Source organism: Bos indicus, chromosome 15 (genome assembly GCF_029378745.1).
Source record: "Bos indicus isolate NIAB-ARS_2022 breed Sahiwal x Tharparkar chromosome 15, NIAB-ARS_B.indTharparkar_mat_pri_1.0, whole genome shotgun sequence".
In the NCBI taxonomy this organism is placed as follows: domain Eukaryota; kingdom Metazoa; phylum Chordata; class Mammalia; order Artiodactyla; family Bovidae; genus Bos; species Bos indicus.
In genome coordinates, this window is record NC_091774.1 from 67,341,775 (window position 1) to 67,359,876 (window position 18,102).

The window sequence follows — 18,102 nt, forward strand, 5'->3', positions numbered from 1 at the left end:
GGTCCATCTGGATAATCCACACTAAGCTACTTCTCTCCAGATCCTTGACTTAATTACATCTTTTGCCACCTGAGACAATGGTCTCAGGTTCTGAGGACTAAGAAGTGACTGCATCTTTGGGGGCCAGTTTTTCTGCCTCCTACAGTCAATGAGTGGCAGAATGAGCGTTGATGCCAGGGTTTGCCTGATTTGAAAGCCTCTAGTGACCACTCATCCTTGAGAGCTACAGTCATTCCTGTTAATTAATGGTATGTTAACTGTTTCATTTGGGCTTCCCAGGTGGCACAATGGTAAAGAATCTTCTTGCAATGTTGGAGACGCAGAAGACATGGGTTTGATCCCTGGCTGGGGAAGATCACCTTGAGGAGGAAATAGCAACCCAATCCAATATTCTTGCCTGGAAAATTCCATGGACAGAAGATCTTGGTGGGCTACAGTCCATGGGGTCGCAAAGAGTCAGACATAACTGAGCAACTGAGCAGCAACCATTCCATTTAGGGGGTACAATAGTTGATTAGGGGGCTTCCCTGGTGGCTCAGAGGTTAAAGCATCTGCCTGCAATGCAGGAGACCCAGGTTCAATCCCTGGGTTGGGAAGCTCCCCTGGAGAAGGAAAATGGCAACCCACTCCAGTATTCTTGCCTGGAGAATCCCATGGAGAGAGGAGCCTAGTAGGCTACAGTCCACGGGGTCCCAAAGAGTTGGACACAACTGAGTGACTTCATTTTCACATAGTTGATTAACCTGTCCCCTTTGGGTGGATATTTTGGTGGTTTCCAATTTTTCATTACTGCAAAAAAACTGGCATATTTGCCAGGCTTCAGGACCATGTCACCATTTCTGTAGGGTACATTCTTAGAAGTGGAACTGCTGGGCCAAAGGGCCAGTAATTCTTAGCTTGCTTCACTCTGTGACCAACCCCCACCCCACTGCCACCCAGAAACCATGCTATGGGAAAGGAGTTGAAAGGCATCATGCCTCAGTAAATAACATCCTGAGTTACCCAAGGCCCTAATGCTCTATGACCACCATGGGGGCTCAGAGACCTGGCCTGCTCCCAAGTGGAGTATTTTCCAGATGTTTTTGAGGTCGCCATAAGCCGGAGGAAGTGTTACTATGCTCCCACTGCTGTCATTGCCTAGAGATTTAGAAATAACAAGTTATTTATTTAACAAGCACTTATGAAGCATTTGCTATTTGCCACGCACTCTTCCATCTAAGTGCTTTACATATATCCTCCTTTTATCCTCATTCAACCCTGAGGTTGTCATGCTAGCTAGCTCATCTCGTGCAGGAGGCAACTGAGCCTCAGAGAGGTCAAGAGGCTTGCCAAGGTTGCACAGATAGTAGGGGGTGGGGTGTCTAACTAAAGCAGCCCAAGCTTTCGCCTTTCATGTTTTTCTCCTTGTGCTCCCCTGGCCTGTGTCAAATGTGGTCTTAGTGTTCCTTACGTCTGTTTATCCATCTCTGGGGCATGAGGTTTAAATTTTAATATGAAATTCTGTGACTAGATGTTCCGGCCTAACTTGGTAGCTTCAGTTGTGATTCTCCTGGCCAGGTCTGGTCTCCCGGCAAAGTGAGAATGGGCAGTAGGATGAGGCCAGTCGTCAGTCAGTGATCTGCCTCTTAATAGCTGTGTGACTTCTGGCAGGTTACTTAACTTCTCTGATCATCAGATGGGGTTTGGTGACAGCATTTGTCATCAGGTCAGGCAGGCAGTTGGTGCCTTATGAGTTGCTAGTCTTTCTTCATTTTTATCTTCAGCAGTGCCCTTAGGCTTGAGGTTACAGGGATGAGTAAGTCTCGATCTGATTACTGTCTTCAAAGAGCCTACAGAATGGCCTAGGTGGGGGCTGGGAAACTTTCTAGATCAGGAATGAGGGAACCTGAGTTCTAGCCAGTCCCGGCTCTCTCCTACCTCGGATATCAGACTTTGCTCTGCTCCTCTGAGCCTCACTTTTGTCCCCTGTAAGCGAGAGCCTGGCCTGGCTTCACTGGGAAGCTCCGCCTGTCTTGTGAATTTCCGCCTTGCCCTGTTTAGGTCGGGACGAGCCCGGGTGTGAGGAGGCAGTGCCATGGCAGGTGGATTCAGGGTGTGTCAGCTTTTCCCTTTTAGGCCCCTCTCATCAATGCGCCCAGCAGCTTCCTCTTGGAGCTCTGGGGAGGCCTCTCGGTTCCAGCCGGAAGTAGGCATGGTGGATGAAGACAGCTTTGGAATGTCTGAATCTGAGGGTGGCAGGTTTTGCAGGGGACGAATGAGTCAGAGACGCTCCTGGCTGTGTGTTACTGCACGGCTGAGGCAAGGCCGAGGACGCCGCGGTCATCATCCTTTTGGCTGAAAGTCACCCATAGTTAAAAGGGTTGCATATGTGGATGGGGCTGCCCATGAGGCTTGCTGGATGTGCACATGGCTTGGAGCAGGAAGCCTGGCAGGAGGCAGTAACTGAGAAGTGGGATGCGGGGCAGGAGCCCACTCCCGGGGTCCGCTGTGTTGCCCAGCCTCCTGCAGAAGTGGTGTTTCGGCAGGAAACCAGAAGACATGAATGATGCATTCTGCTCACCTTTCTACTTCCCTGTACAGGTGCCCCTGAGTGGGAGGCAGCTCCATCACCTGGAGTTTAGGATCCTCGTAAATGGAGTTAATATCCCATAATTACACAGATGAATTGCACTTAACAGGCCCATTTAAAGAAAGGCAGTGAAACAGAGTCTCTCTTAATCGTGTGACCTTTACCAGGCAAGTTAAATCCCAAAGCCAGCTAGTTTAAGGCGTCTGAAGGGCTCCCGTGGTTTTATTACTGCATTGCCCTACTCATTTATTTGCATAGATCTTTCCACCTTCCAGGGGCACTTGTGGGGTTATTGAGACCCTCTGAAAGTGAGAAGGCCTATCATGACTTCCTCAGCATTTATTGGTAAAGTTTAGTCATCGTCGGCTCATTCTGAGAATGGGGTGAAGGGCAGGAGACTGTCAGAGAAAGTGGGACACGTTTAAAAAGTGTCAGAGGTAGGACGAGCCATTCCTTTCTTCGCTCCTGGTTTTACAAGTTCATTGTCACTGTGCCCACTGTCTACAGGGAGTGATAGCCCTGCCCGCGCCCGCTGGATGGACAGTCTCAGGGCCCAGCAGCCTCAGTGCTTCGCTGACCAGGGCAGCCTGTTTCCCTGGGAGGAGGGACCTGGATTCTTCCTTCTTCTAACACCGCAGCTGGGCCTGCAAAATCTGCTCCCCCTGCCAGCTGGAAAGTTGGCATTTGTAGCTGGAATATCTTTTTCTTTCAGTGTTGTTTTTGGGGACACAGCAGAGTAAGCTGGTGAGGTGCTACTGAGAATACTTTTGGGCTAAACCCTAAAGCTTTGGAAGAAAAAAGTGACTTTGATCTTGGTGATTTCATTTTGTTCTTCCCTCTGACCAGTTCCCAAACTCACTTTGCATCGTCAGTTTGGACTTGACGCTGACTGAAGAATAAAAGACTGAAATGGCAGGTTCAAAAGTGCCCAGAAAAGAGAGAGAGACAGGTCTGAATAGAAATAGCCGATGCTTGAGAGCCTTGGGTCTACTATTTTGCTGGGCATGTCACACCATCTCATTTCCCCTCTTATCTGTCCTGTGAAGTTGGCATTGCTAGCAGCTGAGGACTCAGACTCAATCAGCCCAAAGTCACACAACTTGGGAGTGACCTTGTTAAGATTCGAATCCAGATTCACTCAAAGTCATTAACCATGGAGTCATAAAGGTTTCCAGGAGACAGTATCATTGAACCCAACCCTGCAGGGTGAGTTAGATTTAGATAAACAGAGAGGAAGAGGGAGGGGGTTCTGGGCAAGGGAAACATGGCTATGCTGTGCTTCGTCGCTCAGTCGTGTCCGATTCTTTGCAACCTCAAGGACTGTAGCCTGCCAGGCTTCTCTGTCCATGGGGTTTCTCCAGGCAAGAATACTGGAGTGGGTTGCCATGCCCTCCTCCAGGGGATCTTCCCACCCAGGGATCAGACCCAGGTCTCCCACATTGCAGGTGGATTCTTTACCGTCTGAACCACAAGGGAAGCCCAAGAATACTGGAATGGGTAGCCTATCTCTTCTCCAGTGGATCTTCCCAACGCAAGAATCAAACCGGGGTCTCCTGCACTGCAGGTGGATTCTTTACTAGCTGAGCTACCAGGGAAGCCCTAAGGGAAATAGTAGATACAATCAAAAGCCTGCAGCCTCACATGGAACAGCTCCATGGAGCAGGGACCACATTCTCCATGGCCACCATGCATCCCCAATACCCGAGTGCTCAAAGTGCTGTAGGGGCTTAGTAAATGTTTGTTGCATGAGCAAATACAGGAAACTTCTCTTCCCATAGACCGTGAGCCTCCTGAGGGCAGGGACTCGGTCTTAGAAATCTTCAGATGCTACACAGCTCACGTGGTTAATAAATCGATGTTGTTTATTACAAAGTTGTGTCCAGCCCTTTTGCGACCCCATGGACTGTAGCCCACCAGACTCCTCTGTCCATGGGATTCTCCAGGCAAGAATACTGGAATGGGTTGCCATTTCCTCCTCCAGGGGATATTCCTGACCCAGAGTTCCAACCCACGTCTCCTGCATTAGCAGGTGGATTCTTTACCACTGAGCCACCAGGGAAGCCTGGTTAGTAAATAGTAGCTAATAAATATGTTCTGATAGAATAAATGAATGAATGGCAGGCAAGGGAGGGTGAGGAGATGAGCCTGAGGGAAGAGGCACTGATGCTTTGGGAAATACTGAGCGATGCATGTGGGCTGCTGTGGTCAGGGCGTGTCATGGACCATCTTCAGTGCCTAGACAAGGAGCTCTTGTGTGCTCTATTTTTTTTTTTTTTTAAGTCATCTCAATGGAAAACTTGGTGGAAGCTACAGAGACTCAGTGGGGGCCCAAACTTTGATGGGTGTGCATGGGAACCACAGTCAAACATAGCTTAGCAATCACTTTTCTGTAGGACTGGCCTCAACTCACTGTGAGTGCCTCTCCACCTGGGGATGACCACAAGGTTATAACCAAAAGGAGGCTTGTGAACACTTGTGAATGGGACCCTGCAAGTTATAGATAGTACTCTGGGGTCCTGGAATTTTTTTTTTAGGGTAGTTTGGCCAGGAAGTCCCAACCAGCTTCCCCCATGATGGGGTCTGCTCAGCCCAGGTGTTTTCAAGAAAAGCTGGCCTCTCTTTTCAGGTATTGGTCAACATCGTGGTTTTGAGAACGCCTGAGGGCCGAAAGACAGCCCTGGGAGAAGCCCTTTGGGTGGGCAGTCGGAACCTTCTGGTCAGAGGAGAAGCCGCCCCCTCACCTGGACTTATGACCCGTGGCTTCACCCCCAGCCTGCCCGTCGAGTTCCCCAAGATGGGCTCCTTCCGCAGGCCCAGACCACGCTTCATGAGCTCCCCGGCGCTCAGCGACCTGCCCCGCTTCCAGGCAGCCCGCCAGGCTCTGCAGCTGAGTTCCAACTCTGCTTGGAACAGGTATGGGAGGCACTGGGTGGGCGGGAAGGTGGTGGTGGGGTAGGGGTTGGGGTGCCAGGGCCAGGGGCTGGCTGAGCTTCAGCATCTCCCGAGATCACAGCTCCAGAAGGTCATGGGTATAGCGGTGACTGGCACAGTGTGCCCGTTTCCCTATGGCAACTGTATGCATCAGCGTTTCTTGTTTTTTTTTTTAATGTATTTTTTCTTTTTGTATTAATATACAGTTATTTGCAATATTGTGTTAGATTCAGTTATTTTTTCTGATTATATTTCTCAATAGGTTATTATAAGATATTGAACATAGCTCCCTGTACTAGGCAGTAAATCCTGGTTGCGTATCTGTTTGCTATATCCCAGTTTGTTAATCCCATACTCCTAGTTTGTCCCTTTTTCTCTCTCCCTGTCCTTCCTTGTTTGAATAGAGGGAAAGCGGACCACTGGGGGCTTCTAGGCTCTCAAAGTCAGTTAACCAGCCCAGGACAGTTGGATCAGAACTTAACATTAGTCCCATGCCAGTTGTCAGAGGACCCGAGGGTGGGAACATCTAAGTAACCTCCAGTCACCTGCTACCTATTTGGAAAGATGAGACATGTATCTGTGAAAAGCTAGCAATGCAGCGTAGACCAGGGTTGATCCCCACCTGGAAGCTATTGGTGGCTGGGAGAGGAGCCTCTGAGCCTTAGTAAGGTGCCCAGCCAATCTGTGTACCAGGTACTGAGTAGAAACTGAATCCATACTATGTCTCACCTTCCTGGAGCTGTTTTTCAAATCTGTGTGGTTCCTCTTTGGATAAATCAAATGCATTGTTATTTTAAAGCATTACTGAGGGTTTGTGTGTGTGTGTCATTTGGATCATTATCAATTTTTTTAAATGAATGCACAACTCATGATTGTGAGGGAGGAGAGAACTGAAGTGTTTTGATGTTAAGTAGAACCTGGTTCATTTTTAAAAAGCCTGAAACCTGGGGTGAAAACAAGCCTGTGATCAGCTCCTTGCTGAAATGCTGGGCTGGGTCCAGAGACTTACCTGGGTCCTTCAAGGGATCAACTCTACTGCCTGGACACTCACGGGAGGGGAAGGGGAAGTGAGGCCAGCCCTTCTGGAGTTCTTCCCAGAAAGTACTATTAAAAGGATGGACCTAGAGTCTGTCATACACTGTGAAGTAAGTCAGAAGGAGAAAAACAAATATCGTATATTGCAGCATGAATATGAAATCTAGAAAAAATGGTCCAGATGAACCTATTTGCAGGGCAGGAACAGAGATGCAGACATAGAGAAGGGGTGTGTGGACACAGAGGGGGAAGGGGAGGGTGGGATGAATCGGGAGAGAGTGACATACACAGACCAGCAGCTGTGAAATAGATCGCTGGTGGGAAGCTGGTGTATAGCATGGGGAGCTCACTTCAGTGCTCTTTGATGACCTAGATGGGTAGGATTGAGGGGGGAGCTGGCAGGGAGGTCCAAGAAGGAAAGGACATTATGTATACATATAGCTGATTCACTTCGTTGTATCACAGAAACTAATATACCATTGTAAAGCAATTATACTCCAATTTTTTTTTAAGTAAAATAAAAGGCGAGGACAATTAAAATCCATAATTGCAAAATTAAAAAAAAAATTAAGATAAGGCAAGGCGTGATCCTTTCCAGGCTGTGAAGACAGAGGCCTCCTAAGGGAGAGGACCTCAGGCTGGGGTGAACTCCTGCTTGTAGCCAATGCCACGCGGGACTCTTCCAGACCCGCAGGTGCCGGCCACACAGTTTCCCGAGAGCAGATCCCACCGCCCGCCCTTCAGTGAGGCTGCTCCCCAGCAGGGCTGCCAGCCTGCGAGAAAGCGCAGGGAGATGGCCTTTTTTTGTCCTCTTGGCCTCGGTCTTCCTCCTCTCCAAGGACCTTCGTGTGCCAGTGATGGATTCCAGGGAGAGAAAAAGTGGGCCTGCCTGTGCCCCGGGCTTCCTGGCCCTTCTCCCCACCTTCGGCTCTGAGCTGCTTGTGGAGGTGGCACCGGGGAGGCAGGTCCACTCACCGGGGGTCTTTCTATTTCCCCGCAGCGTCCAGACTGCCGTGATCAACGTCTTTAAGGGGGGCGGCTTGCAGAGCAATGAGCTTTATGCGCTGAATGAAAACATCAGGTACGTTGCTGGCCAGTTGGGGACCCTCTCCTCCATGGGCCTGAACTGGGGCAGAGGGGCTACCCCTCACCGTCACTCCGGGAGCCTCACCTTAAGTTCTGTTTTCTGCTTGGTTCTTATTGCTGCTCCTGTTGGCTTTGCTGAATCTTTTCTGACTGTTCCGGGGCCCTTGTCTATCTAGACTTCTGCTCCAGAGAGGGCCTGTCCATTTGTCCATGTACATAGTGCATTGTGGGTGGCTGGGGCACAGGGGGTAGAGAGGGACATCTAGCAGCTGTCGTTTACTCTGTAAACATTTCTTATGCCTGATTGACCATATTAGGCAGGATGGTCTGGTGCTTGGGAGTAGACTACTTAGGATTTTATAGCTGTTCTTTCTTTTACTAAGAGGTTTACCAACCTCTTTGTGCCTTGGCTTCCTCTTATATGAAATAGGGATAGGAAATGCGTCTACTTCCATAATATTCTTGTGAGGTATTGAGTTACTGCATAAATAGTCTGTAAGAACAGAGTTGGAAACACATGAAGTACTTGGTACTTGGAGCTCTTACCATCATTGTCACTGTCACTGCTGTTAGGTTTTGGTGATAAAACTCTCGATAAGGTATGGTCCTTGAAGGGTTTGTCTTCCAGAATCTTCCCAGTAGTGTCCACTGCTCGTTCATTCATTCATACATCAAATGTTTCAGCGCCTCCCCATTAGCCAGGTGCTGGAAACACAATAATGAACAAAGACAGAGATAGACACTGCTTTTCCTAGAATTTACAATATGTTCAGTTGGGGCAATAATCAGTAGTCAACTGATCACACATATAACATGCATTAATAATAATGTACCTGTGACAGCTACCACAACACAATTGACATGATGAGAGCCTGTGTCAGTAGGACTTGGTTTTGCCAAGGAGGCCAGGAATGGTGATGTGGTGCTTGTGCTGTCATCTGATGGGTCAGTGGATGTTAACTAAGTGAAGAGGGCTCCAGGTAGTGGCAACTGCAGGTGCAAAGGTCCTGCGGCAGCAATGGACCTGAGCACAGAACTGAAAGTTAGCCCACTCGCCCAGAGCACTGGGGGCTGGGTGGTGGTGTGGTTGGATTTGTGTGTTGGTAAAAGGAGCGCAGAGAAGCAGGCATGGCCCAGAGCTCCAGGATCTCCTGGGGACAGGAAGTTGGACATAAGCTCTTTTAACGGGCTGGTGTTCATTCCTCTTGGGTGTGTTAAGTGCAGAACATCAAGGCTAAAGACCCAAGCCTGGAGTGGGCAGAACATTAAACAAGGCCATTCTTCGAGTCCTGTTTACATTTAGTTAAGACCTGTATTAAGGGTCAGTGAAGTGTTTTAAGAGCTCTGCTTTCATTGAAAACCTTTAGAGCTCAGAAATAAAGAGAGTTGTCTTAAATTTCTAGCCATGTGCTTGAATTTCACATAAGAATTACACAAATATGGAAAGACACAATAGGGATCATCTCACCCAAGGCCCCCTTTTTACAGAGGAGGAAACTGAGGCCCCGAGAAGCTGGGTGACAGGGGCAAAGCTGGGTCAGCCAACCCCCCAGTTGCAAAAACTGAGTTTCACTCCGAGAACTAAGATCCCCGCCTCTCTATGAATGTTCCTTAGGTCACAATAGATGCATAAATAAATAAAGCGGTGACTCAGGGACGTGCCAATTGTTCCTTGTATCAGGGGACAGATCCTGAAATTGTACTGAAACACCATTGTTTGTGGGCAGTTAGGAAAAGTATGGGTCATGCCGGATTGCGCCAGCCCTGTTAACCCATGGGCTACTCACCGAGAGGCCCGCAGGTGCCAGCAGGTCTAAGTGGGTGAAGCCAGCCTGGTGGATGGAGGTGAGGGCTAACCCTCTGCCCAAGGGGATTCCACTCCCCCCGCCTGCTGGAAGAATGTAGGTCCAGTGTCATGCCATCTTATTTCTCAAGAAGAACCAGAGACTTAGATTTTTATGTGACATTTCATATCATTTAAATGGAGAAGGCGATGGCACCCCACTCCAGTACTCTTGCCTGGAAAATCCCATGGATGGAGGAGCCTGGTAGGCTGCAGTCCATGGGGTCGCTGAGAGTTGGACACGACTGAGCGACTTCACTTTCACTTTTCACTTTCATGCATTGGAGAAGGAAATGGCAATCCACTCCAGTGTTCCTGCCTGGAGAATCCCAGGGACGGGGAAGCCTGGTGGGCTGCCGTCTATGGGATCGCACAGAGTTGGACACGACTGAAGTGACTTAGCAGTAGCAGTAACAAATGTTGATAAATGATCCAGATGTCCCCAAACATAGGTATAGGGCAAACAAAACACACCCGTGGGCTGAACTTGACCAAGGAGGTGCCCATTTGTGAGATCAGCCAGAACATGCATGGGAGGCTGATGGGAATGGTGCATCCCAGATTCCAGCACTCAGGACCCTTGAGTTGGGGGAAAGGGAGCTGACATGGATGGAGGTGCCAGGAAAAGTGCCGGGTGCCTTTCACCTCCACCACACTCAACCCACCTCACAGAGCTGTCAGACAACCATTGTTCTCATTGTGCAGCCCGCCCACAAAATGATGGGCAAGAGGTGCACAATAGCTTGTCCAAGGTCACAAGGAGAGTCAGAATGTGAACCTTTTCCTGAGGAACCTATTTGCAGGGCAGGAATATAGACGCAGACATAGGGAATGGACTTGTGGACACAGTGGGGAATGAGAGAGTGGGACGAATTAAGATAGTAGGGATTTCTTTGGAAGGAATGATGCTAAAGCTGAAACTCCAGTACTTTGGCCACCTCATGTGAAGAGTTGACTCATTGGAAAAGACTCTGATGCTGGGAGGGATTGGGGGCAGGAGGAGAAGGGGATGACAGAGGGTGAGATGGCTGGATGGTATCACTGATCGATGGACATGAGTCTGAGTGAACTCTGGGAGTTGGTGATGGACAGGGAGGCCTGGCGTGCTGCGATTCATGGGGTCGCAAAGAGTCAGACACGACTGAGCGACTGAACTGAACTGACATATATACATACCACCAGGTGTAAAATAAATAGCTAGTGGGAAGTTGCTGTATAACAGAGGGAGCTCAAGGTGGTACTCTGTGACAAACCTAGAGGGGCTGGGATGGGGTGCGGGTGTGGGAGGGAGGTTCAGGAGGGAGGGGATATATGTATACTTACGGCTGATTCACGTTGTTCTGTGGCAGAAACAAATACAACATTGTAAAGCAATTATCCTCCAATTAAAAATTAAAAACAAACAAGAATGAATCCTTGTCTGATTTAGACACCTGTGTTAGTTTGTTCGGGCTGCCGTACAAACACCATAGACTGGGTGACTTAAACAATAGATGTTTATTTCTCTCTGATCTGGAAGCTGGGAAGTCCAAGGTCAAGGTGCTGGCAGACTGAGCTCCTGGTGAGAGCTCTCTCCCTGGCTGTCCTCCTGCTGTGTCCTGCACAGCCCCTCTGTGTGCACGGAGGAGAGGGCATGCTCTGGTGTCCGTTCTTGTAAGGATGCTAATCCCAGCATGAGTGTTGAGGGCCTACCTGTATCACCTCTTCAGAATCTAATTATTTCCCAAAGGCCTCGTCTCCAGATACTATCACACATAGGGCTTCAACATATGAATTTGGGGGGTGGGGAGGGGTGGAGATACAAGTCAGCCTGCAGTGAAACCTGTGTTCTTTGCACTGCATAATAGTGTCAGAGAGAGAGGTTTTAGCTGGAAGAAGGGTTAAGCCAATGGTGTTGATCTTTCTTTCTGCCACGGTTCCATTCCTGAGGCCTCCCAGGCCCCATCTCTCACCATGAGCTTTGATTCTTAACATCCTCCGAGGACCACAACACTCCCCCAACACTCCTTTCCAGTACTGGGTTTAGTGTTAGGTGTTGGATATTCCTCTGTTTTGAGGATGATGAGAAACACATATTGTAGGGGTTTGAGGCTAATTGCCTGGATGTGAATTGGGCCCAGAATACATCAGAGCTGTCAAAAACCGGACTTCCAATGACCATGCTCTGGACCATCTATCCTCTGTCCTTCTTGAGGCTGGTTATTAGAATGGATGTGGGCTTTCCCAGCACAGACACTCAGAGTGTACCTGAGAACATGAAACGCATCCCAGACTTTGTATGACCTGGTTGTCCCTAGTTAAATAAGTGAACTCTTGTCTGCAAGAGCCAACATGGAAATAAACACAGCTGCCTTTATTTCAGTAATTAAAACACCAAAACAAGCATGCTAGTCTCTGGTTACATTCAGATAGACAGGTTTTGGTTTTTCTTCTCTCTCTTTCTTTCTCTAAGAAGACCTGTTCGCAGAATGCAAGCGCCAACTCACCAGCATTGAGACGCCACCAGGTGGGATGAGGGGCAGAGGCAGTAGGGATGAGGGAGGAAGATGTGGAGGGAAAGAAGGCTGTTATTCTCAACCCCATTATTCAATCATTTATGACAGTTCTATGTGCAGGAAGATCCCTGCCAGATTCAAGAGAATTGTTTAACTTCAGAGAGCAGCTTTTGGTAAGGGATGAAGATTAGACCAGCTATGTGACCATGGCTTATCCAAGTCTCTGTTCTTTGTTTTATGAAATAAGGATAATGACATCAAAATCATAGTGATTGGGAGGTCTGAGATAATGCCAAAAGTGTTATTAGTACAAGAGCTGGTGTCTAATAGATGTTAGCCATTATTATTTGTATTGTGAAAATTTAGCAATAATAAAGTGATAAATGCTGCCTGAGTACCTTGCATGCAAGAACAGGGCAGTGTGACCAGTCGCCTCGTGAGCAGTACTATATAATGAGTTCTCTTATTGTTTCGATGAGGTGAGCTGACTTTGAGCTAGAAAGATCCAGGCCAGGCTGCTCCAAGAATGTGCTGGCCTGGGAGTGAGGGTGAGGCTAAGTTCTTACAAGGAGAGCCAGCTGTTTCTCCTTTCTGCAGAGGAAAGACCAAGAGGAAATGACTCTCAGTTCTTCATTCTACTTCAGCCAAACAGTAATAAACTTTGATGGATTATCCAAGTCCAATGTCAAAACCTAAATCAGCTTCCCCAGGTTACCCCAGCCAGCCCTGGCCATCTTCCTAATTGTGGAGTTAGTGTGTTCCCCGGGAAACGTGAATTCATGTTAATATTAGCCAATGCAAATGATCACCAAAAAGATAAGTGTTATATAACTGGGTCCCGAAATGCAGTTGTTACAAATAATTGGTGTTTTCTTCTAAGACATGTCTCCATGTCTGAAAAATGAACTCCAGTTTAAACGTTGGCAGATAGACTTTGGGGTAGTTCTGAGGAAGAACTCTGGACTAAGGATGGTCGGGTTATAAAATAGATCATTAGATCAAGAGAAGGATGCGGAGAACTTTTAAAAGCAAATTCATCAGGAATTGTTGTTCAGTCGCTGAGTTGTGTCCGACTCTTTGCAATTCCATGGACTGCAGTACTTCAGGCTTCCTTGTCTTTCACTATCTCCTGGAGTTAGCTTGAACTCGTGTCCACTGAGTCAGTGATGCCATCCAACCATCACATCCTCTGTAGCCCCCTTCTCCTCCTGCCTTCAGTCTTTCCCAGCATCTAGTTTTTTTCTCTTTACATCAGGTGGCCACCTCAATAAAGTGGCAAATTTTCCCTAAATTAAAGCCAAGGCTCATGGTCTGTCAATGTGAAGACCATGAATCAGATTATTTTCTGTTGAAACTGCCTTAGAAAATGACCCCTCAGAATAGACATATTCTAGTGAAACCCTTGTTATCACAACCTACAATTCTGTCTGCCCTGACGTGGGCTGGACCTGAGTATGTTCTTGGTTTAAATTCTCTATGGGGTATCAGTGCGGTTTTGAACGCCCCTCTCCAGCCTCCATCCTAATGGGGCTGCATTTTGACAGTGGGGACAAGTCTGGGTTAGAGGTTTGGGTTTCATGAGCTTTCCCAGGAACAAGAATAGCCAAACTAAGACACGGATGCATGCTCCTGCTAAAACATTCTTTTCAGTAACTAGTCCACTGATTGTAGAAAGTTAGGAAAGTGTGAGAAAGCTACTGTTTATGTGTCCTGGTTCTTAGGAGCCTATGCAAGTAGGTTCTTAAAAGTGCTTTCAGTTTGTGGTTGGCTGGAGGTGAGGGGGTAGGCATAGAGAGAGGGGTCATTGATGCTTTCCTTCATTTCATCAGTGAGTATTTGTGGACTGTCTGTCAGATCCTGGGGCAGCCGTTGGGGTGGGTAGTTCTTGCTCTTAGGGAACGTCCCACAGATTGAGATGAAGGAACTGAATAAGCAGCTATCAAGCGATATTTTAAGTCCGGTGGTGGGAGAATCCAGAGTGCTGGGGAAGTGTGAGGCGGGGAGTGGGCACCATTAGATCTGGGAGAGGGCACCCTGTTGAAATCTGTAGGATGGGGTGGGTGAGAGTCAGGTAGAAAGGGCAAGTGAGGAGAGAAAAATCTTGCCACCCGTCTCTCCATACCTTTTCACCCCTCCTTCTTCCTGGGGAGATTTTTTTTTTTCTCAGCAGAAATAAATGCTCACAGATGGAGGTTTCCGGAAACCAGAAATGAGTTATCTGCAGCTGGCCTAAGGCAGGAAACTCACATTTTCCTTCTCTCTCCAACCACCCTGCTTCTGTTCTTGTTGGGAGGGAGGCGTCGTGAAGGAAACCCCAGAGATTTTCAAGGAAAGAGGAGGTTCCAAGAACTGAGCTCCATCTCCGACAGGTTGGAGTTGAAACGTCTTTGTTCTGAGTCAGCTGGCTGCCCAAGTCCCAGAGCAGAGCTCCGCCTCAGCTGGGTCCAGCCCTGGGAGGAATCTGTTGACCCAACTGAGATCTGCAGCTGGGGCAAGAGCTGGGAGGGGAGGAGAGGAGAACCCAGATGGAACCCGCAGGCTGGCAGAGGGGACCAGTCTGAGTCAAGATTCCATGACATAATAGCAGACTTCAGTAGAACATTGATTTAGTGCGTGCCAGGCTCTGTGTGTTAACTCTGGTAAAACTCACCACACTCTTGTGATCTGAGTGCTGCTGTATCTTCCTTTTACAGATGAGGAAATAAGAGGCACAGAGAGGTGGGATAACTGGCCCAGAGTTTACAGAGCTAGTTAGCAGCTGACCTGAGACTTGAGCTTGAGCTTCCCATGTTCCTTAGCAAACAGTCAGTGAGGGACTTCCCTGGTGATCCAGTGGTTAAGAATTCACCTTCCAATGCAGAAGATGTGGGTTTGATTCCTGGTCGGGGAACTAAGATCCCACATGCCCACTTGGGCAGCTACTGAACCCAGGGCTGCACCAAAAGCTCCTGCCTGCAGCAGCTAATACCCGATGCAGCCAAATAAATATATAGGGAAATAAAATTTAAAAACAAACAGAAGAATAAGAACAACAACTGAAAAATGTAAGTGGGCTCCAAGAGGCGCATGATGGGCATTGTCCAGATTTAAGCCTGATTCCCCTGGACAGAGGTTCATGAACAGATCATCAAATGGTTGGGGCATTGTCTTCTGAGAACCCTCGTTTGAGAGCCCTTCAGGCAAGCTGTCTTTCTAGCCCGGGTTGCTCTGCCTGATTACAACATGTTGACACCGTGTGTCTGCTCTGATTGAGAAAGAGCCTTATCTTTGGGGGCAGGAAGAGTAATTTGAGGGAAGGAGCTCATGAGAAACCTCCAGGACCAGCCCATGCGGTGGCTGGCCTACACAGCATCTGGGCATCTGCCCTGAAAACCCAGAGCTCTCTGGAAAGTTTACACTGGGCGGTGCTGGACCTGGAGCTGGTCCGCTGGTCAGCGGGACCAAGACCTGGCTGCTGGCTTGCGCAGAGTTTGCTGCACTGTTGGTGCCCGTCTCTGCCCCTCACTCACCTTTTCTGCCTGCCCCTGTGGGCGTGGGGGCGGGTACCACTGCCTGGTGTTCAGGTGGGCCTCTGTTTGAGTTGGGATCTGCCGATGCGTATGACCTCAGGCAAGGCTGTGAGTGTCAAGTCTCCTTGTCTTCAAAACAAGGATAAATTCCTACTTTAAAGGCTACTGGAGAATTCCAGATGCTGTGTGCCAGCTGCTTAGCACAGTACGAATGACATAATGTATAGCTCTGGAAATGCTCGCTGTTGGCTTTCTCCATCTTTTTCACTGTCCCCATTGCCACCCATGTGGTTCAGAATATAGAAAGCTGTGAGAGTCCTAGCGTTTTATCTGAGTCATGCACACGATCTCTGATGGGCCCCTATAGAATGGGGACCTGTGAGGAAAGGTCGTTTCCATGTTTTCCTGCTTAAAGGATGCCGCTGCCTTGAAACACACCCTGTTGTAGATGCGAGGTGGGTGATCTTGGGAGAATTTAATGATCAAATCTGAGAGGCACTGACTAGCTTAAGATCAGGATCCTGTAAGGTTCCCTCTGTTCCTGGACCCTGAGGGTGTCTGGCCAGATCCTGCCAAGGGGCCTGGGGCAGCCGCCGATGGTCATGTGACACAGAAGTACTACCCAACTGATATGGTTTCCCCAATCACGCTGGCTAGACTTTAGCCCCGAGGCACCTCTCTCTAAGCTGTTTCATCATCCTTTGGAATTTTGCTACTTTGGGGCTTGTGCTCAGGGGAGATTGTGGCTCACATCAAAGGTGGTTTCTCTGCGTCATTTCTGCCACTTCCTGCCCTGCCTGCCATTCGGTCATCCCTCTGCCTCTCCACTGGCTAGAATCCAGCTTCTGTGCCTCATTTACCATCGAGCCCACGGAAGTGGGAAGTTGAGTTGACAAGATGGTGTGGGGTGAGATGGCAGGCCTGTGTAATAACAGGAAATCCTGTCATCTGGGGTGGTGTCTCACCCGGTCAGCCTGGAGGGTGGGGGGTGAGATAACGCAGATTAGGGAGTGAGTGGTTCCCCATTCTCCTTATTATGGCCCTTTTGGCTTCTGCCTGAACTTCATGCCCTGTTTCCCTTTTGGGTTGAGTCCCACATAAACATTCACTTCCCATTACTCTCAAGTCCCCACTTCCTTCTCATTCTAGCTCAATGGCTGCTGGTGGCGGTGATGGTAATGATGATGGTGGTGGGGATAGTAATGATGGTGGTGATGATGGTGATGATGCGGGGGTGGTGATGGGGGTGGTGCTCGTAATGAGTGGTGATGGTGGTGGTGGTGGTGGTGGTGGTGATGGTGGTGATGGTGATGATGTGGTGGTGGTGGTGGTGGTGGTGATGGTGATGATGTGGTGGTGGTGATGGTGGTGTTGGTGGTGGTGTTGGTGATGGTAGTGATGGTGATGATGTGGTGTTGGTGATGGTGGTGGTGGTGATGGTGATGATGGTGATGATGTGGTGGTGGTGGTGGTGGTGGTGGTGATGGTGGTGATGGTGATGATGTGGTGGTGGTGGTGGTGGTGATGGTGATGATGTGGTGGTGGTGATGGTGGTGTTGGTGGTGGTGTTGGTGATGGTAGTGATGGTGATGATGTGGTGTTGGTGATGGTGGTGGTGGTGATGGTGATGATGGTGATGATGTGGTGGTGGTGATGGTGGTGTTGGTGATGATGTGGTGGTGGTGATGGTGGTGTTGGTGGTGGTGTTGGTGATGGTAGTGATGGTGATGATGTGGTGTTGGTGATGGTGGTGGTGGTGGTGGTGATGATGTGGTGATGGTGGTGGTGGTGGTGGTGTTGGTGATGGTAGTGATGGTGATGATGTGGTGTTGGTGATGGTGGTGGTGGTGATGGTGATGATGGTGATGATGTGGTGGTGGTGATGGTGGTGGGGGGGGTAGTGATGGTGGTGGTGCTCGTAATGAGTGGTGATGGTGGTGGTGGTGGTGGTGATGGTGGTGTTGGTGATGATGTGGGGGTGGTGATGGTGGTGATGGTGATGATGTGGGGGTGGTGATGGTGGTGATGGTGATGATGTGGTGGTGATGGTGGTGGTGATGCTTGTAACGAGTGGTGATGGTGTTTTTGTTAGCGATGGTGGTGGTGGTGATGGTGATGATGGGGGGGTAGTGATGGTGGTGGTGATGCTTGTAACGAGTGGTGATGGTGGTGGTGATGGGGGGGTAGTGATGGTGGTGGTGGTGCTCGTAACGAGTGGTGATGGTGATGATGGGGGGGTGGTGATGGTGATGGTGATGCTTGTAACGAGTGGTGATGGTGGTGTTGTTGGTGATGGTGGTGTTGGTGATGATGTGGTGGTGATGGTGGTGGTGGTGATGGTGGTGGTGATGCTTGTAACGAGTGGTGATGGTGTTGTTGTTGGCGATGGTGGTGGTGATGATGGTGATGATGGGGGTGGTGGTGATGGTGGTGGTGATGCTTGTAACGAGTGGTGATGGTGTTGTTGTTGGCGATGGTGGTGGTGATGATGGTGATGATGGGGGTGGTGGTGATGGTGGTGGTGATGCTTGTAACGAGTGGTGATGGTGGTGGTGTTGGCGATGGTGGTGGTGGTGATGGTGATGATGGGGGTGGTGGTGATGGTGGTGGTGATGCTTGTAACGAGTGGTGATG

At 49.1% G+C, this 18,102-nt stretch overlaps 1 protein-coding gene and 1 non-coding gene across 15 annotated transcripts in view; both read left to right on the forward strand.

The window, feature by feature from the left end:
• PRR5L (proline rich 5 like) overlaps positions 1-18,102 on the forward strand; it is a 156,411-nt gene that overhangs the window by 94,488 nt on the left and 43,821 nt on the right. For all 14 annotated transcript variants that reach the window (XM_070804052.1, XM_070804056.1, XM_070804055.1 and 11 more), the window contains 2 exons: positions 5,196-5,482; positions 7,536-7,616. In XM_070804052.1, coding sequence (XP_070660153.1) covers positions 5,196-5,482; positions 7,536-7,616 — 368 coding nt within the window. The remainder of the gene's footprint in view (positions 1-5,195; positions 5,483-7,535; positions 7,617-18,102) is intronic.
• On the forward strand, positions 525-596 carry TRNAC-GCA (transfer RNA cysteine (anticodon GCA)). The gene has a single exon. It is a non-coding gene; the product is annotated as a tRNA-Cys (tRNA).